The sequence below is a fragment of the Dermochelys coriacea genome, chromosome 9 (assembly GCF_009764565.3).
Source record: "Dermochelys coriacea isolate rDerCor1 chromosome 9, rDerCor1.pri.v4, whole genome shotgun sequence".
In the NCBI taxonomy this organism is placed as follows: Eukaryota; Metazoa; Chordata; order Testudines; family Dermochelyidae; genus Dermochelys; species Dermochelys coriacea.
This window is the reverse complement of record NC_050076.1, coordinates 81,543,494-81,564,656: the sequence shown is the minus strand read 5'-3', so window position 1 is coordinate 81,564,656 and position 21,163 is coordinate 81,543,494. Positions and strand designations below refer to the sequence as shown.

The 21,163-nt window shown below is 49.0% G+C and overlaps 1 protein-coding gene across 2 annotated transcripts in view; it reads right to left on the bottom strand.

The window, feature by feature from the left end:
* Positions 1-20,903, bottom strand: part of LAS1L (LAS1 like ribosome biogenesis factor) — an 84,125-nt gene extending 63,222 nt beyond the window's left edge. Inside the window, exons 1-6 of one of the 2 annotated variants that reach the window (XM_043491709.1) lie at positions 20,692-20,903; positions 20,150-20,275; positions 19,876-19,945; positions 18,004-18,085; positions 15,826-16,047; positions 11,956-12,002 (exon numbers count right to left, since the gene is read on the bottom strand). In XM_043491709.1, coding sequence (XP_043347644.1) covers positions 11,956-12,002; positions 15,826-16,047; positions 18,004-18,085; positions 19,876-19,945; positions 20,150-20,275; positions 20,692-20,888 — 744 coding nt within the window. In that variant the 5' untranslated portion in view covers positions 20,889-20,903. The remainder of the gene's footprint in view (positions 1-11,955; positions 12,003-15,825; positions 16,048-18,003; positions 18,086-19,875; positions 19,946-20,149; positions 20,276-20,691) is intronic. The other variant, XM_038417167.2, reaches the window with a different exon arrangement.
* Between the last annotated feature and the right edge of the window lie 260 nt (positions 20,904-21,163).

Below are 21,163 nucleotides of genomic sequence, written 5' to 3'. Positions count from 1 at the left end.
TGCCGGGTGCATTATTCCACGGCGGAGGCCCAGTGCTACCTCTGCCGGGCGATGGGGCACGTCCGGAGGGACTGCCCCCTGGCCCAGCAAGGAGGGGCATCCGGGACCCCCGAGCCCCGGCAGGGCACCGGCCCCATCATTGCCGGCACCCCTGGCTGCCCGGCGCCCGAAACCACCCCTCCTCCTTCCCAGTCTACCATTGCTCCCGCTCGGGCCCAAGGGGCACCTCCTCAACTATGCCCAGCCGAGCGGGAGAGCCCCGCCCCCGCTACTTGCAATCTGGCGGGGCCTGTGGAGGAGGGTGTGGCAGGGACACCGCCGGGCATGGGAGAGGGCCCGCCCCAAGGGGAATCTTCCCTCCCTTGTGCTGCCCCACCGTTACGCCCTCGAGTCCCTGAGCCATCGCTTCTGCCCCCTGACACAACTCCTGCTAGCCAGCCCCCAGATGATGCCATGGAGGGCTGGGCCCTAGTCCAAGGGAAGCGGGGCAAACGGAAGGCTCGAGCTCCGCTCCTCCCATCTGATGCGGAGGCCCCCCAGAAGACCAGGAAGGGGGGCATCGATACCGAGCCTTCCGCTTTACCCATGGGTGTGTTCCATCCACCGGTGCCGGCTGGGGAAGACGTGGCAGCACTGGAAGGTGGTATCTCCCCTCCACGGGAGTCCCTCTCCTCCAAGGCCCCCGAGGCTCCATCTGAAACCTCAGTGTGCCCTGAGGCAACAGTCGCGTCAGGTGGCAGCGGGGAGAATCCCGGGGTGGCGGAAACTGATCTCCCATCAATATACGAGGAGATCGAGGCCCTGGGTCTGACCCCTGTCATCCAGGGGGAGGACGACCCTATGCCAGCGGGGCTCGATACAGGCGACTTCACTCCAGCCCCCCTTTCCCCATGCTCCCTCCCCCTAACCGTTGCTTCTGCTCCCATCTCCGAGGGGCCCTTGAACTCCTCCATCAACCCGGCTGCAGATGGCACCCCACTGAGGGCTGCCGAACCTGTTGAGGCGACGGCCAGTGCCACGCGGCCGGGACCCGTCCTTGGTGAGGAGCATTCGACTTCCTTCCCGGGAGAGCCCTACAGGAGAGAGTCCACGCCCTGATGCCGTGGCTGCCAAATCCACCATAGAGCCTGCGCCCAGCATCACTGAGAGCCCTCTCCCCACCCAAAATCTCACCTCTAACCTTGCCCCTACCCCTATCCCGTCCACATCCCGAGATGTTATTGCCGGCCCTGGGGCTGTCTCCTTCCCCTTGCCAACAGATGACCCCCAGGGAGCGGCCTTTGTGTTTACCCGTCCCGACCTACCAGGGGCTGCTATCTTCCCTCTGCCGCCCCCTATCACCCCAGCATTTAAGCAAACTTATCAGGAGCCCCGTCGGGGGTCCGCACCCTGTCTCCCCGTCTCGGAGGGCCATGGGGCTGTAGCAAGGGCCCCATTGGGGAGTAACCAGACCGTAACCCCAGCCCCCCATGCGCTGCGAGAGGAGTTGCGGGAGTTTCTAGAAGACGTCCGTGGCTCCCGCAACACAGTACAGCTTGCCCTCCAGCGATGGGGGGACTTTAATCAAATCCTCCGGGCCGCAAGGGCCCTCATGGGGGAGGGTAAAAAGACCGGGAGGCAGGGCGCTGCAGCTACCAGCGGGTCCGCCTCTTCCGTGACTCCTTACTCACCTACAGGGTGGGTCACGGACTTCTGCGCGGCCCGTCGGGAGCCACGAGCGTCCCTGCCCGCGAGGATCCCCCCCAGCCCTCCTCATGGCACCCTTTACCATCGCAACATTGAACACCCGCGGCTGTAGAATGGGTCTCCGCAGGTCCCAGGTGCTCTCCTTCCTTCGGGAGGGGAGGTACTCTGGTTTTCCTGCAGGAGACCCATACGGATCCGACCGCCGAAGACAGCTGGCGGCTGGATTGGGGGGACAGGATCTACTTTAGCCACCGCACAGTTCGTACGGCTGAAGTGGTGACCCTGTTCTCCCCCGACCTACGGCCTGAGGTGCTGGGGGTCGCCGAGGCTGTGCCAGGCCGCCTGCTGCACCTCCGGGTCCGCATGGAGGGGCTCGTAGTCAACCTCGTCAACATCTACGCCCCAGCAGCAAGCCCGGAGCGGCTGCAATTCTATCAGCAGGCGTCCGCCTCCTCGGCACCTTGAATCCTCATGAGTGTCTGGTCCTGGGAGGGGACTTTAACATCACCCTCGAGGAGCGGGACCGCTCGGGGACCGAGCGGAGCCCGGCCGCCGTCGCCGTCCTCCAGGAGATAGTCGAACACAACTCCCTGGTGGACGTCTGGCGCGACCACCACCCGGATGACACTTCCACGTTCACCTTTGTCCGGATGAAGGCCCATCGGTAACGCCAGTCCCGGTTGGACCGCATTTATTTATCACGCTTTCATTTTTCACGAGCCCACTCCTCCAGCAGCCGGCCGGCCCCATTTTCTGACCATCATATAGCCACCGTGACAGCCTCCCTCTGCGCGGAGAGGCCGGGGCCAGCCTATTGGCATTTTAACAACAGCTTGCTGGAGGATGCGGGCTTCGTGGTGTCCTTCCAGGAGTTCTGGCTGGCCTGGCGAGGGCAGCGGTGTGCCTTTCCCTTGGCGCGGTGGTGGTGGGAGCTAGGGAAGGTGTGCGCCCGGCTCTTCTGCCGTGACTACACCCGGGGCGCAAGCCGACGGAGGGATGCGGCGATAGAGCAGTTGGAACGGGAGATCTTAGAGCTGGAGAGGCGTCTGGCCGCCAGCCCCGAGGATCCACCCCTCGGTGGAGAGTGCCGGGAGAAGCGGGAGGAGCTCCGGACCCTCGAGGACCACAGGGCCCGGGGTGCCTTTGTTCGATCCCGCATCCGTCTCCTTCAGGAGATGGATCGCGGATCCCACTTCTTCTATGCCCTAGAGAAAAAGAGGGGGGCTAAAAACATGTCATCTGCCTACTGGCAGAAGATGGCACCCCCCTCACGGATCCGGTGGAGATGTGCGGGAGGGCGAGAGCCTTCTATGCAAGCCTTTTCTCCCCGGATCCGACCGATCCTAATGCTTGCAGAGTGCTGTGGGAAGAGCTCCCGACGGTCAGCGTGGGCAACCGAGACCGGCTAGAGCTGCCTCTCACTCTGGCCGAGTTCTCGGAAGCCCTCCGTCGCATGCCCACCAATAAACCTCCGGGCATGGATGGGCTGACCGTGGAGTTCTACCGCGTGTTCTGGGACGTCCTGGGCCCAGACCTAGTCACCATCTGGGCCGAGTCTTTGCAGAGCGGGGTCCTCCCTCTTTCATGCAGGCGAGCCGTGCTCGCCTTATTGCCGAAGAAGGGTGACCGCCGTGATTTACGAAATTGGCGTCCCGTCTCGCTCCTCAGCACGGACTACGAAGTCGTGGCAAAAGCCATCTCGCTGCGGCTAGGGTCCGTGCTGGCGGACGTGGTCCACCCAGACCAGACCTACACCGTCCCAGGCCGCAGCATCTTCGACAACCTATATCTGGTCCGGGACCTTTGGAACTTGGGTGTAGGGATGGTCTGTCGTTCGCCCTCCTGTCCTTAGATCAGGAGAAGGCGTTCGCCAGGGTGGATCACGGGTATCTCCTGAGCACTCTACAAGCATTTGGCTTCGAATCCAGGTTTGTGAGTTTTCTCCGGGTGCTGTACACCTCCGCAGAGTGTTTGGTCAGGCTCAACTGGACCCTGACCGAACCGGTCAGCTTTGGGCGAGGAGTACGGCAGGGATGCCCCCTCTCAGGCCAGCTGTACGCTCTGGCGATCGAGCCCTTCCTCTGTCTCCTCCGAAGGAGATTGACAGGGTTGGTGCTGCGGGAGCCGGAGCTGCGGCTGGTCCTGTCGGCGTACGCTGATGACGTGCTCCTCGTGGTCCAGGACCTGGGCGACTTGGCGCGGGTGGAGGCTTGACAGGTCATCTATTCGGCAGCCTCCTCCGCGCGGGTCAACTGGGTCAAGAGTTCTGGCTTGGTGCTAGGGGACTGGCGGCAGTTGAGCTCCCTCCCACCCGCGCTTCAGGTCATCCGGTGGAGCACGGGTCCGCTGCTCTATCTCGGCGTTTACCTTTCTGCCATGCATCCCTCTCCGCCGGAGAACTGGCAGAATTTAGAGAGAGGGGGTGATAGAGCGGCTCCGGAAATGGACAGGACTACTCCGGTGCCTCTCCCTTTGAGGGAGAGCGCTAGTGCTTAATCTACTAGTCCTGTCCATGCTCTGGTACCGGCTCAACACCCTGGTCCCGGCCCCAGGTTTCCTGGCCAACCTCCGGACATCAATTCTGGAGTTCTTTTGGTCAGGACTGCACTGGGTCCCTGCAGGGGTTCTCCATCTACCTCTAGAGGAGGGAGGGCAGGGCCTAAAATGTCTGCTTACTCAGGTCCATGTCTTCCGCCTCCAGACCCTGCAGAGGCTCCTTTATGGTACAGGTAGTCCGGCGTGGAGCATACTGGCGCACGCCGTCCTGCGCCACTTCCGAGGGCTCCGATATGACCGGCAGCTCCTTTATCTCCATCCGAGAGGTCTTCCGCGAGACCTCTCCGGGCTGCCGGTCTTCTACCAGGACCTCCTCCGGACCTGGAAACTCTTTACAACGACCAGGTCCGTGGCAGCCACCGAGGGGGCAGATCTCCTCTCGGAGTCCCTGCTACACAACCCCCAGCTCTGTGTGCAGGTGGCGGAGTCCCGCTCGGTGTGCCAGAGGTTGATCCTGGCAGAGGTCACAAGAGTCGGAGACCTCCTGGACTATGACCGGGGAGACTGGCTGGATCCCCTGACGCTCGCTCAGCGCATGGAGCTTTCCAGACTTTGTACTCCCGGCGCATACTTCAGGAGGTGAAGGCCGCTTCTCGACTGGGTCCTGCACGAGGGCACGCCCCGCCCACCCATTACCCCAAGCCCGCCGGACCTTTTAATTAGACCCCTGCCCCGTGGACCCAACCGACCCCTTCACTAGAAGCCGGCTGCACTAGATGCAGCCGGTCTGCTTTCAAACGCGCCAAGAAAACATCTCTACACGCTCGTGCTCCACGCCCTTCACGCCCACACCCTCGTGTCCTGCCCCGATACAAAATGGCGGGACCTCCTGCCACCTTTGGAGGGTGAGGAGCCCCGGTGGGCCAGCCTATATTCCACTTTAGTCCCAAGGCCCGCTGGGGATGTCAGTTGGCGGCTCCTTCACGGAGCCGTGAGCACGGGCGTGTACTTGGCGCGGTTCACTTCAATCCAGACACCTGCCCCTTTTGCGGCGTGAGGGATACCCTGGCACATGTATACCTGGAGTGTGCCAGGCTGCAGCCCCTATTCCGGCTCCTCACCAATATTTTATTACGTTTTTGGTTGCACTTCTCCCCTCACCTTCTCATTTATGCACTCCCTATCCGTGGCCCCACAAACTCACGGGATCTCCTGGCCAACCTCCTCCTGGCCCTAGCTAAAATGGCCATCCACAAAACCAGAGTGAGGAGGTTGGCCGATGGAGTCTCCTGTGACTGTGGGGCCTATTTTCTATCCTCGGTCCGTTCACGTATCCGGGCAGAGTTCCTCTGGGCGGTGTCCTCTGACTTCCTTGACGCCTTTGAGGAGCAGTGGGCGCTGTCCGGGGTTCTCTGCTCGGTGTCCCCGTCCGGTTCCCTTCATTTGACCCTTTGACCGCACTCCTGTCCCTGTTATTTTATTAGTTGTCCCCTGGAATTTTTTGGGTATCTAGGTCCTGTGGATCCCCCTTTTAGGCTGGGGGGGATCCTTTAGCGGTGGACGGGCTTCGCCCGCCCACTTCCCGGATCCCAATAAGACTACTCTTCCATAGCCATCTGGCCTTGCCCCATCACACAGTATAGTTAAAGCAGTACAACCTCCTTAGTATCGATAAAATTATACTGATATAAAGATGTCTTATATCAGTATAGCTTGCTGAATGGTAATAGCTATTCTAGTATAAAGGCACCTGTACACCAGTATAATTGTACTAAAATTGAATTGTAGCTCAGACAAGCCCTTTGTAAAACTAGTTAATTTCCAAAATTTAACATTGATTCTAGAGATCCATACACCTTTTTATGTCTATAGACATCCACTGTTCCCAGATATGGACAAGCCAAGCAAACCATTGGCATTTTACAGTCTCTAAAATGCAAAATCCGACTGTACATTTTATTAACAGCAGCTAATTCAAGAATATCTCCAGTTCAGTGATGTAAAAACCATTTGTATCCAATGCAATATTTAAAATGAGTACCAATCTCAGATACAACTAGGATTACTTCATAAATTAATCAAGCTAGTTCACACCACCTCTGAACTGTTGGATGGAAATCTTGTAGAAATAATAATAATAATCTCACTCTTCTGTTACCACTGTATTGCTTCCACAGAGTTTAACAGTGTGAAAAGTTATTTCTTGCCATTAATTACTTCTATTGTTCATTATATGTATTTCCTCCACCATGAAAACACTTACCAATCATATCACATATGAGTGTAAGAACACTTTAGCTTACTGCACAGTCACTCATATCATTTAGCCTCTCTAGAGCAGTTTCCCCCACACCTTTAAAATGAGGATAATTTGCTTATTGTACTGTAAAGTCTCAATGTTTGTAAATTCCTTCAACACTCCTTAATTCAATGTGTCACTATATACATGCAAATTATTACTATCCTCTATATACCAAGTCTGTGAAAAAGTTTGTTGCTAATTCTAAAACTATAAGCCACATGTAATTGCTTCTATGAAAGTCTACTCACTCCATCCGGAACTTGCTTAGCCAAGTTCCAGTAATCTGGAGCTTCTTGGATTTGCAATGATGAAGTCATGCCTCACTAAATGTGATTTTGACTGCAAAGGATTTTCCCCTTGAATATTCTAGGATATCGGGGCACTAGAGTGAGAGCAGAGGAAGGAGAAACAATAAAAGAGGGGCTGGGGAATTTTATCCATGGTGTATCAATTGTTTTAAAAACAAAAAAAATTTTAAAAAAAAAAAAAAAAAAAAAAAAAAGGTTTCAGAGTAGCAGCCGTGTTAGTCTGTATTCGCAAAAAGAAAAGGAGTACCCATGGCACCTTAGAGACTAACAAATTTATTAGAGCATAAGCTTTCGTGAGCTACAGCTCACTTCATCGGATGCATTTGGTGGAAAAAGCAGAGGAGAGATTTATATACACACACACACACACACACACACACACACAGAGAACATGAAACAATGGGTTTATCATACACACTGTAAGGAGAGTGATCACTTAAGATAAGCCATCACCAGCAGCAGGGGGGGGAAAGGAGGAAAACCTTTCATGGTGACAAGCAAGGTAGGCTAATTCCAGCAGTTAACAAGAATATCAGAGGAACAGGGGGGGGGGGGTGGGAGGGAGAAATACCATGGGGAAATAGTTTTACTTTGTGTAATGACTCATCCATTCCCAGTCTCTATTCAAGCCTAAGTTAATTGTATCCAGTTTGCAAATTAATTCCAATTCAGCAGTCTCTCATTGGAGTCTGTTTTTGAAGCTTTTTTGTTGAAGGATAGCCACTCTTAGGTCTGTGATCGAGTGACCAGAGAGATTGAAGTGTTCTCCAACTGGTTTTTGAATGTTATAATTCTTGACGTCTGATTTGTGTCCATTCATTCTTTTACGTAGAGACTGTCCAGTTTGGCCAATGTACATGGCAGAGGGGCATTGCTGGCACATGATGGCATATATCACATTGGTAGATGCGCAGGTGAACGAGCCTCTGATAGTGTGGCTGATGTGATTAGGCCCTATGATGGTATCCCCTGAATAGATATGTGGACAGAGTTGGCAACGGGCTTTGTTGCAAGGATAGGTTCCTGGGTTAGTGGTTCTGTTGTTTGGTGTGTGGTTGCTGGTGAGTATTTGCTTCAGATTGGGGGGCTGTCTGTAAGCAAGGACTGGTCTGTCTCCCAAGATCTGTGAGAGTGATGGGTCGTCCTTCAGGATAGGTTGTAGATCCTTGATGATGCGTTGGAGAGGTTTTAGTTGGGGGCTGAAGGTGATGGCTAGTGGCGTTCTGTTGTTTTCTTTGTTGGGCCTGTCCTGTAGTAGGTGACTTCTGGGTACTCTTCTGGCTCTGTCAATCTGTTTCTTCACTTCAGCAGGTGGGTATTGTAGTTGTAGGAATGCATGATAGAGATCTTGTAGGTGTTTGTCTCTGTCTGAGGGGTTGGAGCAAATGCGGTTATATCGTAGCGCTTGGCTGTAGACAATGGATTGAGTGGTATGATCTGGATGAAAGCTAGAGGCCTGTAGGTAGGAATAGCGGTCAGTAGGTTTCCGATATAGGGTGGTGTTTATGTGACCATCGCTTATTAGCACCGTAGTGTCCAGGAAGTGGATCTCTTGTGTGGACTGGTCCAGGCTGAAGTTGATGGTGGGATGGAAATTGTTGAAATCATGGTGGAATTCCTCAAGAGCTTCTTTTCCATGGGTCCAGATGATGAAGATGTCATCAATGTAGCGCAAATAGAGTAGGGGCATTAGGGGACGAGAGCTGAGGAAGCGTTGTTCTAAGTCAGCCATAAAAATGTTGGCATACTGTGGGGCCATGCGGGTACCCATCGCAGTGCCGCTGATTTGAAGGTATACATTGTCGCCAAATGTGAAATAGTTATGGGTCAGGACAAAGTCACAAAGTAAAAAAAAAAATAAGTATTTAGAAGTTTTCCCCTCCTACACAGAGCAACTACGTCACCTTCTCTCCATCTTTCCCACTCTCTCCCCCTGCATTGCCAGGTGTTGTCCAGGACATTATAAATAGCTTTGGACAGACTAATAAAAAAAACCCACACAAAACAAAAGACCCCCGAGTTATTGGAACAGTCACTTCATGCTCTGCTCCAGAAAAGGGTGGGAGTGCCTGAACTTTCCAAAAAATGACTTGTAAGGCCCATTTATTACCTGTCCCATCATTGCAATGCATCATATTTAATGTCTGGTTAAATTGGGCCAGGTTTTGATTAACAGTTTATTTGTAATGAGAAAGAATGGGGGATAAGAGGGGTTTTGAGAATCCCAGTACTGAAGAACTGTGTTTTATTTATTCCAGAATGGAGCCAATACAGGAAACTATTCCCTGCATCTGACCCTCCTCCCCAAACCCTTTTGGTAAGAAATATATAAATATTCCCCAGCAGATATTTAGCAATGGTTTTGCAGTAAACCAACCTATGTGCTGAGAACTACATCTATGAATTTATAATTCAGATCATATATTTAACATTATAATCAAATAGATAAAAAATGAACAGGGAAAAAAAAGCATTAAAATAGGAGTTTTACAGAGATCCTGTTCATGGATCTCTTACACTGTTTGGTGGGCATAATTCTCAAAATGCTATAGTCAATACTTTAAAAATGAGAGGAAAATGTTCACACCATTTATTTCACTGAAGATTTATTTTCCAGCACTCAGCTACATTCCCAGGCCTTTCCCATAGTTAATAAGCACAGACTGGAAAGAACACCTTACTTAAGAGATGTCCAACAAAAAGGCTGGTGCACAGGATAGCATGTTTGGAGGGTATGGTTTCAGAAGCAGAGCGTGCTAAAGGGTTTATTTGGTTAATTGATATCAATAGCAGGGCATTTATACATGGTCATTCATGCATGCCATTTTGATGAAATAATGTTGCTTTTCTTTTGCAGTTGACACAGAACTAAGGGAGGGGAGGGGGGATTTTTAAATGCACAAATGGGAATTAAGTGTCCAATATCTATTATCTTTCAATGGGAATTGGGTGCCTTTATTGCCCTTGTGCCTCTGAAAATCTCACACCAGATTTAAGGAATTGCCAGGAGACAACTGTCTAGCCAATAAAACATTATATACACACACCTGTCAACTTGAAATCTAGCCAATGAGTTAAAAAGTAATTCCAGATCATGCACCAGCTTCTTCCCTTCCACTGCCAGTTTATGTAATTTTATAATCACAATTTCCTATTCATTTTGTAACTTTTTCCTCTCCCCTATCACTGTTGTAATGACCCAGGAGAAAGACACTGACTGTGTTTCACAATTTCTCTCTATATAGTACTATCAAGCAAACAGAATAAACTAGAAAAATTATTTCCTAATCTTTCAATTAATGTAAGTATTACTTGTAACAGCAGTAACATTTTTCAGACAGAAATATTATTTACATACACAACTACCAAATACACTGTTTCCCAAGGATTTTAGGAATTGGGATGGGTCATATTATGTGTCATATTATCTCCACATATGCCTCTCAGAGAAATCTGGATGTTTATTCCAAATACATTGTAAAGTTGCCAGTTGTGGTTCTTACCTATGGTTTAGTTAATGGTCTGTGGGGTGGAGGAGAAGGAGCTACTGGAAAATATTACTTTAGGGAAATGGAGATGAAGAGTTCTCAACAGGCTTGATCCAAAGCCCATATAAAGCCAATGTAAAGACTCCCACTGGCTTCAGTTCCTATCTGAAGGTCTTCTAAGGTACCTGTCACCAGGGTATCTCAACATGCTTTACTAAGGACATAAATATCATTACTGTTGTTTTAAGGAGAAGGAAGCTGAGAAATTGAATGATTTGTTGCAAATCACAAAGCAAGTCAGTGGTAGAATTTCTGTAGGAGTAGAATCCAGGTCTCCTGAAGCCCAGCACTATACCTATCAACTGAACCCTGACACAAATACAGCAGGCTGGCTGATGGAAAAGCTGGACTGAAGATCTTAGACTATTTTAAAATGACTGATATCAATCAGCTTCTAAAGACTTGAGTCCAATAATTAAAAGTAAATTGTTAAACCTCCTGCAGGAATAAAAAGGCACAGGATTTGCAGAGGCAGGTTTGGGGCTATTACATATAAACACAAACAACCATGCTGCAACGTTTAATCATGTCAGAAGCCACAAGAAGCCCACATTTCTTGCTCTCTGCAGTGAACCCGTGCCTGCTTTGCTTTGATGAATCACACAAGACACTTAGTACCAGGAGAGAAAAGAGTACAGCCAAGCCTCATAACAGAGAGCTCTCTTCATCAGCAATGCTCACAGCCCCATCTACAGGCCACTGGATGAACTGCTACGTCACTGACAACACAGTGTCTTCACACTTTCGATAAGAAATGGCACTTCTGAAACTGGCAAAAATCACCTAAGTTTCAGTCTACTTCTACTACTAGTAGCAGGACTGCAAATCAGAAGCATCAGAAGTACTGGTGTGACACTCCTATGCAGGTTTTTCCCCCAGAATGATTTAAAAATTACTGGTGGGAAAAAAAGATATTCCTATAATTACATGTAAGGCTAAGATTTGGTCATGGTTATTTTTAGTAAAAGTCACAGACAAGAAACCATAATTCACAGAAGCCGTGACCTGTCTGTGACTTTTGCTGCTGTGGCTCTATGGTTCCCCTGGCCATTGTGGTGGCTGGAAGCTGTGAGGTTCCTCCTCTGTCTGTGGCAGCTGAAAGCTGCAGGGGAGGGCCCCTCCGCCTACAGCGGCTGGGAATTGCAGGGTGACCATATTTCCCAAATTGAAAATGGTCTGTGGTGTCCCCATTCCCTTCACCCTGTGCGAGGCTGTTGCCCGTCACTGGAACCCCAAGAACGGCACCCTCAGGAGTATTTCATCTGTTGCTGGAACCTTGTAGGAGGCGCCCTGTCACTGGTGCCACCTGTCGCTGGAACCCTGCCAGGGCCTGCCGGCTTCCAGTTCCAGAGTGCCTCAGCCCCTGGGGTTGAAGCAGAGAATGTCATGGAGGTCTCTGGAAGTCACGGATTCCGTGACTTCCATGATCTCAGTGACATAAACGAAACCTTAATTATATGTGAACTAGCCAATCTTGCACCCAGATATTCCAAGTCAGGACTTGCAAGGCATGTCAGTTTTCTGAGTCTGAATAAGATTTGTGATAAAAAGCACAGAAGCACTTACACAGCAGGGAAAGAGGTAGCATTTGAAGAGTTAATCAAATTGCACTTACCCCAAACTGCTGATTTTTGTAGGACACCAGCAGCTCTCTGACTTTCTCTAGAAATAAATACAATTACATGGTTTAAACAACAGGTAATGAGGAGCTAATACAACTCCCATTTCACACAGAGAAATGGAACCTTTCTATCTTTAAGGAACTAGTGAGCTATCCTCTCCAAACTGACCCCCCTTGGGCAAGCCATTTACATACTGTTCAATGTTTACTCGAGGCTTAAAACAGTGAAATGCAGAGATTATATAAATCCATACCTGGCAATTCTTTGATTATACTAGATTAGCAGTTCTCAGTCTCTTCAGTTCAATACAGGAATGCCATACTGGATCAGACCAGTGGTCCACCTAATCCACTATTTTGTTTCCAAAAGTGACCACTTCCAGATGCTACAGAGGAAGGTGCAAGAAACCCTGTCATAGACAACTACAAAAGAACTTGCCCATAGGAAGAGATGTTTCCTATACCTGACAATTAGTAGTTATCTTGTGCCTTGAAGCATGAGGGTTTCTAGCCCTTATAATTTTGTTTTAAGATCTATGTAATGCAACTGTGGATGTTATAAACATACAATCCTTTTTGTACTCCTACTAAACTCTTGAGATCGAGGATATATTGACAACAAATTCCACAGGCCAATTATGTAAGTCAAATTGTATTTCTTTTCATCAGTTTTAAGTGTTTGTCTACGTCTGGACTTCTGCTTCCACTGTATCTATGAGACAAGATGACCAGAAATGAAGATAGTGTTCTGGCTGAAGATGTAACAGTTTTTCCAAAGTGAATTATCCTGCATTTGTTATCACGGAGTTTTATCTGCCATCAGGCTGCCCAATCACCTGGCTTTGATTAGGGTCTTCTTGGAATTCTTCAGAGTATTTTCTAGTTTTAACTATGTTAAATAATTTAATCATATTAGGACATGTCTACACTAGAAATGTGAATCAACTTATTAGGTAAACTTTCAACCACCACAGTAATTGCTACTATGTCCACACTACCCTTCTCCTGTCAGTGGCGCGCATCCTCATCAGGTGTGTTTCCACTGACTTAAGAGAAGCAGTGTGGTGGGCTGAGAGCCTGGGCTCTCAGCTCCACATGTAGCTTCCTGCTGGGAACCTGGCAGCTGCCCCAAGGCTCCCAGCTGAGCCAAGAGCTGGGAGGGGGGGGAGCCAGGCTCCCAGCAGCAGGGAGCATCCTTGCAGCACCAGGGTTCCCCACAGGGAGCGGGAAGCGTCCGGCAGAAGCCTGGCTGGCAGTAGGGAGCCAGGATGACACAGCCCAGCTTGGAATAGGGAGCCCGGGCAGCAGCTGGGCTGGGAGCAGGGACCCAGGGAGCAGCCAGGCTCCAAGTGGGGAGCAGGCAGGTGCATGGAGCCATGAAATTGACAAGAATGACAGCCAATAGCCCATGTAAGTAATTCAGTGTCTACATGGACACTACATCACCCTAACTACCCAGACATAAGCTCTAGGCCTCTCGTGGAGATGAAGTTATGATGTTAGTGTAGAAGAGCACTTACATCAGCAGGAGCAAGGCTGTAGTGTGTACTCTGACATAATTAGGTCGACATAAGCTGCCTTACGTCGACCTAACTCTGTAGGGTAGACCAAGCTTGAGTCTCAAACCATAAGACGCTGGCTCCTTCAGCCAATACCTTCTGTCTCTCGGTCACTTTACACACACAAAACCACCAAGTAATGTAGACTAGGCTCACAACTGAGAGGCAGGGTCTGAAAGCAGACCAACTGATAAAAAAAAAAAAAAAATCGAAGGCGAGAAGGGACCATTCTGTTTATTTAGTCTGACCTCCTGTATTAACACAGTTCATAGAATTTCACCCAATAATTCCTGCATCAAGCCCCTAACTTCTGGTTGAGAGAGCATCTGTCCAAAGCTCAATTAGACTGTGACCCCTAGATTCAATTTCATTTAGGGATTGATATATTAATAAACCCTGCACCCAACATTCTTCCTAATAACCTAGTTTTTTCAGGAGGCATTAGAATGATTCTGCTGTGAAAACTGCTTCTATCTCTTCAGCTACTATTCACTACTCAACACTTCACATAACTATAATACTGTTCAATTACAAAAAACTGCTACTGATCCAGATCTCTTCTGAGAAGGCAGAAGAGCTGATTCAACAGAAGAAGGAGCTGGACCAGGCCGAACAGCATGTGTCTGCAGATAAGCAGGAAAATTCAGAAAAGAGATAGGGCTATAGATGAAATTGACTAAAATTCCTTCTTCAAAAGAGGATACTTGGCCAGCTGGGAGGCTCAATCTAACACTTGGCTTAAGCCAACAGTAAGTTAGACACTGGACTAGAAAAAAGAATTAGTGACAGACAACTGAGGTGCATCTGATCTGCTGGTGTCCTCTCTTTGAAGGTGTCTCCTGTTACTAAGAGGCACCGGATCAGCACTTGCTGGATTGATGACGTATACCTGGGGTCTGATTACTATTTATTTTTTTAAAAAGCGGCCTCCTATTTTACGCTCAGTTTTATGGGGGCCAACTGACATCACTCAGAAGGATTATGTGATCATCCCCGCTCAACAGAAAGGTTTCAGAGTAGCAGCTGTGTTAGTCTGTATTCACAAAAAGAAAAGGAGTACTTGTGGCACCTTAGAGACTAACAAATTTATTTGAGCATAAGCTTTCGTGAGCTACAGCTCACTTCATCGGATGCTGTAGCTCACGAAAGCTTATGCTCAAATAAATTTGTTAGTCTCTAAGGTGCCACAAGTACTCCTTTTCTTTTTGCTCAATAGAAAGACACTGCAGAGACCTCTGGACTAAATAGGTGATCTAGGCTTTTCAGAGTGTAGTGGGGCATTAGAGTGGAATTTGGAATTAACCCTTAGATTTATAGTCAGGAGTTGAAACCTGGTTTGACCTGTTTCAACACTAAATTATTCCAACCTAATACATATTATCCTTATGGTACTGGGGTTTCCACTGCTAAGAACAGTGGGTTTGTGCTGAAATCCAGACAGTTGGTATGAGAAAAGTCAGACCCACCAATAACCATCAAAGCCCCAAACAGCAATTGTACCACCTGTGCTAAGGGAGTGTAACAGGATGGTCTGCCCCTTTAAGCTTCAGGAGGCCCAGGGCTAGTCAGCCCTTCTTAATTAGCCCCACCCTCCCACACCTGAGCTGGATGTAGGACTTAAAAGGAAGAAGCCCAGCAGTTATGGGCTGATTGTAGAGGAGAGCAGAGCCACAGAAGTAGAACTAACTCCTGTGACAAGTCCCTAGAACACGGGGCCAGGTTTCAGGGAGGCATAGAAATGGGGAGCTGAAGAGAAACCTAAGAGGGATAAGAGGCTCAAGATTTTTTTGGGGAGTGTGGGGGGGTGCAAGGTTCTTTGTAGAATTTAATTTAGTGTGTAACTTTGGATTTCTACTGAAGAACCCAAAGAAAAGCCCTGAAATGTCTTATTTTATGAAAGAAGTGTGATTAAGTTCTGTTTGATTTGGCAGGCCTTTGTGCTGACCCAGGGCTAAGCTGGGCAAAAGAACTTTGAAAAGGCCATATAGGAGAAGCCAGCTTGGGGCCTGACCACTTAGATACCTGAGAAGGATATCAAACTTTTAAATGACCTGGCTGGAGGATCAGGGCACAGAAGACCAGCCATCACAGGACCAATTAAGTGATGAAGGGGAAAGCCCAGCAACCCCACCCCTCATCACAAGGTGGTGCCAGCTGGTGAGTGACTTCTGTGCATGACATGCTTGTTCTGGGGATGGAAGCCTATAATGGGGAGTATAGTCATCAGTATGGGCAGTAGCAGCAGTGCTTGTGTGCTCTTTAAGCTCCCAGCTACTAGAAGAACACAGTGATCTAACTCTGATACCTCTGTCACTGTTTCCCAAACACCCACCATGAAGCTCCTTGTGTTTCTGATAGCCCGGTGGTTGTGGGTTCTGAGCCTCCTCTGTGTCACTGTCCACCTCTGTCTCTGTTGCTGCTGCCTCTACCTCCTCATTCTGCTCTTCTTCACATTCTCCAGCCAGACTATTACCCAGTTGACGGCTCCAGTACGTCCGGCGTAGCCACTCCAGCACCACATCACAACCTGAACGTAAACACAGCAACACACACATTTGTTCCCTCTTTATCCCAGAGAAATTCACTATTTATTAGACTAGAGCAGGCACTTGCTTAATCCGCACTAGTGATTAAGATCTTTTGAGAGTTACTGAATTCAGAATAAAATAAATGCTATGGCTAATGTGACCTGCTGCTAAGAAAGGAAGATTCTTCTGACTGGACAGCCAAAACACAGACAGAATTGGGGGGTTGTCAGCTGTCACCTTGTCAGATTCTAAACCCGGATGATTTCAGTCCAAGAGGTGAAAGTTTAGAAAACTGATCAGATTCTTATACTGTGCCCATCAATGTAGTATTCAAGCACCTACTTAGTGTTTGTTACCTTCAATTGTCTGACAACTTTTTTCTAGTCACTATCTCACTGCTATAACCACTTGTAAAAATTCAGTATCCACTCCAGATTAGACCACTGGTTCTCAATCTTTCTGGGCTCAAGACCCATTTGTAAGTGTTTATGGCCTGTTGTGATGCAGTAAATAGGGAGTGGAGGCCTGGGGTGGTTTTAGTCAGGTCCTGCCCTCCTGGAGTGGTATGTCCTTCCCAGCACACTCTCCACAGTGGCAGCTCCTGTGCTGTGAGGCTGGCTGGGCTTGGCTCTCTGCTCTAGGCTTTGCAACCTCTGGGGTTGCAGCACTGCTCAGATTTGGCCCCATCCCCCTGACTGGACCAAATTTGTGTGAGTGGAGTTGTGACTTGGCTCATGGGATTGCAGTGCCATTCACTCAAATTTGGACTGCCATCATCACGATGGCTGGGCCAGACCTGAGTGGCACTGGGACCCTAGAGGGTTGCAGTGCCTGGAGCAGGGAGGCAAGCCCAGCCAGCCTGTGGGACAGGAGCTGCCACCTGACCTTTAGAAACATTCTGGTGTTTAAACAACCCCAGTTTAGGGTCCCGACCCAAAGGTTAAGAAACCTGGATTAGATAACTTGTCTTCTAGCAAAAATCCCTTACTATCTAGCACCTCAATAATAAAACCAAAATTTGCAGACTTGGATACATACAGTTAGACACTCAGGCTGCTTATGCAGAGGTGCTGAAAATCTAACTTCAGTGAGAACACTAGTGGGTGCCGCCAATTCTCAGCACCTCTGAAATCAGATCTCTTAATCCAAGTCCCTCTATGTAGATTTAAGTGCCAGAATTTGAACACACAAGTCTGATAATCTTGTTTTAAATCTAGTAATTTCTGCTTTACAGGAGTAATTCCAGCACTCTGCAGGAGCTGAGTGGGGCAAGTCAGGGATAGCAGACAGAAGGGGTGCAGGAGCACCTATAACATAACCAGTTTTCCGTTACCATAAAATGGTGCCAGCTCCATCTGTCATTCCTTCGCTTAAAACCAATGGAGCTGTAATCCTTTCCCTTCCTCCACATCCCTTTCAGTTGGCTTGTGAGGCTTTTCAGTTTCTTATTTTAGATTTTCCCCCTCTTCTCCCAAAACTGGAAGCTTTGAAGGGAAAGGGCCTGCCTCCTTCATTCCCTCAGTCTCTTGACCTCTTCTCATCTATGATCCTTTCACTTACACCACTCTGCTGTCCCCAGCCTAAAGCCACATTTCCCCTTTAGCAGGATAATCCCCTGTAGCACCCCACTTCCCAGATTCTCCTCCTTCCCCCTCCCCCAGGCTACTGCCCCCCTCCAGTTATAAGCATGCCTGTCACATTCATCTGGCAAGGCCCTCCTTGCCCAGCCCTCTGGGGCTGCTGCCACATCTGTCTCTACATTGACCTCTCCTGGGAGTTTGTGGATCTGCTCTCTGCTACCATGGAAACAGCAAACCCATGTCCAAAGCACCATGTAGTGGAATACTGAGAACTGTGCCCGGCAGCAGCAGAAACACAACAACCAGCAGCTCCCAGAAACAGACTCCTTAGGCACAGAGTGTGTGTGTGTGTGTGTGTGTGTACATGACACTCACCTTTTCGGCAGGCAACTAGCTGAGGCAGTTTCCCATGGGTCAGATCATGGCGAAGGTTCACAATCCAAATTGGGATGTTCATCTTAGAAAGAACCACAATTATTACATGAGGCATTGCATTTAATCGCAGCCAGACATGCAGGCAAACAGCCACCCAGATGACAGAGCTCAGAAGAGAGTAAACAAAACTCCTCACAGCCAGAGACATTCTCCTATGCAACCGTGGCTGGCTAGAACGGCCTTCCTGCATATATCTGCCTCATCAACTCTTCAGTGCATTACAAGCTCAGCTGATGGTATCATCTCCCACACCTTCACCTCACCATTTCTCTGCTACTTTTCGTGTGACTTTAAAGGACACAATCACCTTGAAATCTAGTCAGAGTTAGAAGTAACTTCAGATCATACACCAGCCCCAAGTACCAGTTTATTTTTATACTCATTTACATATTTTGTAAATATTTTTCCTCTCCCCCCAACACTTTGTTAGAGACCAACTCCTGCAACGGGAAGGTCACTGACCAAGAGGAAAACAGTAAAATTGACTGCACAAAATACACAGCAAGTAATTCTCCCCTCCTTTGTCTTTCCATTCTCAGGATTGAATGTTACATGCAACAATGGCAGGTAACACTTTTCAGACAGAAGTATGATTTACACTAGGGTCCCTTTAATTGGATAACTTACTCCTATAAAACCTTTGAATCAGTTTGTTTTAAAAACATTACAATATATTCAACTCTTATTTCCCTTAAGAATAAGCTCTGACTAGGCAGGGAGTTGAGTATTTTGATGTTTGTTTGGGTAATGAAGACATTTTATTCTGTCCTTGAAAATTAAAGTGGTACAGTACAGAACCATGAAAGTTTAAAGATCAAGCAGACATTGGTCCTGTGCACAAGGCAGGGTGGTGCCTACAGTATAGTCTCAGAACTGACCAAACAAGCATTTAACTGACTTTCATCCCTTCCCCTGGAAATTCTTCAAGAAGAGGAAGGACATCACTACCACAGGAGCTCTCTTGCCATTCAGCTCAAGTTTCTTTTGCTTTAGTTTGATCCCATTACTACAGCTGGATCCTGAGGTTTTGTATTCAGGGTGAGGGGGAAGAAGATCCACTTCTCTCCTCTGAAGTGATCCACTTCAAAAGGAGACACAACATGGTCACATCAGTGTTGCTCAGGAGATTATTGCTGTATTAACCTTTGCCCTTGAGCGAGATTTCAACACTGGCCTTAAATTGCAAAGGATTTTATAATGGCCCTTATCTAGCAACAGCTCAATATCCAAGAGATGTGAATACATATTTTTTCGGGGGGGAAGAAGAGATGCAACATATGTTGCAGAGAAACCTTTACATCCAAAGCTGTGTGTCTTCATGGTACTAGGTTCCCCTTGCTCCTCAAACAATATTCATGAAAATAATTCCATTAACCAATCCTAATCTAACTTAAAATTCATACAAAACCAATGTTTTAGACAAACTACCTTGAGTTACAACATTTCTTAATTGCTCAGATTAGGATGGATTTTGATTTAAATTAAAGCATTTTAAGTCACCACACAGAAAACTTTGCTTGAAATCCTCTTAGTTTATTTTTCTAAAGAAAGATTGACTTTCATTGGCTAGTAACCATCAAAATGTTGATTTACAACTAAAATATGTTATCTACACTTAATTTGGTGGGGTTTTTCCCCCCCTCTACGGAGGAGGCTACATCTTTCTCAAACACTAAATCCTTTTAGCTGGCAACAAATGGACAAACATTTTAATATATAACAGAAAGAGAAACATCACTGACAATTAGACACCAACATGTATGTTGTCTACATGCACATGTAAACCAGCAAGGACCTCTTATTCAAAAGTACCTCTTTAGCCAATCGTCTCAGGGGAATGTTGACAATTTTCTGCTTCCGCTCTGTGATTAGATTCACAAACCTACGCAGAGGTTACAAACAAGAGAATAGTATTTCAAAGATTAAAAACAGCTACCAGAAACCCTGACACTCAGGAGGAGAGTTAACCCACACATTCAAGGGGGATACTGCTGTCAGGCAGCTACAAAATGGAATTGCACAAGAGAATACTGCACTCCCCCAGAGTCTGTCTTTTTCCAACTGTACAAAGACCTTTTGGTCTTACCTCACGAGAGCCAGACCATACAAAAGGACGAGTTCATGAGATCTCATGTTGCCAGATGTGTCCAGGATTTTACAACGAATCAGATCTGCAGTGCAATCCACAGCTAAAGGCATTCTGTGCCCATACCTAGAGACAGGGAAAGCATAACAAACATTCTTATACCATTTCCATTAAAAAGGGGGAAATTGCAAGAAGTTAATTGCCCTGAGGTCTTCCTGCTGGATTCATAGCCTAGTCCATGTAAAATACTCCTCCAGTGCACAAAATCGCTGAACATTCTCCTCAGCAGGTCTCTGCTTAGGAGCAGAAGAAGAGAGACCTTGCAAGGGCGGGATAGAGATGCACGGACAGTGAGAGGCTGGACGAGCCATGGCTCTCAGCACCCCCACTCTACAAATTATTCCAGCACCGCTGGGCCGGGGCCGGAAGTGCCAGGCGCACTCAGCCAGGACGGGAAGAGCCGGACGGCCGGGGCTCCAACCCGGCCCCGCCTGGGGCCCTGTAGCTCCCCTGGGACAGCCCCTCCGCCGGCGGCCCCTCACCTGCTCCGCCAGCCCGACACCCGGTCCAGCGCGTCCCGCTGCAGCCGGCAGTCCCCGCAGTACAGCCCCACCATCACCTGGTCCCACTCGGCCTTGCTCCTCCAGGCCACCACGCTCCGCCGCGGCGGGCGCTTCCCGCGGGCCGCCGCCGCCGCCGCCCGTCCCCCCGGCTCCGCGCGAGCCCCGCTCCCCGCCATGCCGCGCGCCCGGAGCGCAGCGCCGCCAGCCCAGCCTTTCCGCGGGGCCCAGGCCCCGGCCAATCAAAGCCGAGCTGGCCGTGAGCTTCCGCCCTCTTCCATTGGCTCCTCCCGCGAGCACGTGGCTGAGGGCGGGTCTTGCCTCTGGGGGCGAGGACGCGGGCGCGTGCGTGCTCCGCCGCAGCCGGGCGCCCAGCGTCCCCTGGCGATGCAGCAGGTAAGCGGCCGGCTGGTCCTGCCCCCAGCATCCACTTGTGCTGGGGCGCCGAGCTAGC